The 213-nt window shown below is 63.4% G+C and overlaps 1 protein-coding gene across 1 annotated transcript in view; it reads right to left on the reverse strand.

Moving 5' to 3' along the window:
• Positions 1-64: 64 nt before the first annotated feature.
• The window catches only part of MINDY1 (MINDY lysine 48 deubiquitinase 1), a gene marked incomplete at both ends in the record, with an annotated part of 2,123 nt that continues 1,974 nt past the window's right edge, over positions 65-213 (reverse strand). Inside the window, one exon of the mRNA XM_010177566.1 lies at positions 65-208. Coding sequence (XP_010175868.1) covers positions 65-208 — 144 coding nt within the window. The remainder of the gene's footprint in view (positions 209-213) is intronic.

Here is a 213-nt window from a genome sequence, read left to right on the forward strand (position 1 = left end):
GGAGTGAGGGGGCGAGAGGCACCCACACCCCACGCTGTCATCCCAGGAGGATGCACCCACTTACCTGTGCTGGGACCTGCTGCTGGCGCTGCTGTAGAGGAGGAGGATGAGGAGGATGAGGATGATGATGCTGCTGATACTCCTCCTGCTGCAGCTGGCGCGCGAGCTCCAGGTCACTGAGTGCCAAGGGGTCCTGTCCCTGCTGCTGCTGCA

The sequence above is a fragment of the Antrostomus carolinensis genome, unplaced genomic scaffold (assembly GCF_000700745.2).
Source record: "Antrostomus carolinensis isolate BGI_N321 unplaced genomic scaffold, ASM70074v2 scaffold42571, whole genome shotgun sequence".
NCBI classification, from domain to species: Eukaryota; Metazoa; Chordata; class Aves; order Caprimulgiformes; family Caprimulgidae; genus Antrostomus; species Antrostomus carolinensis.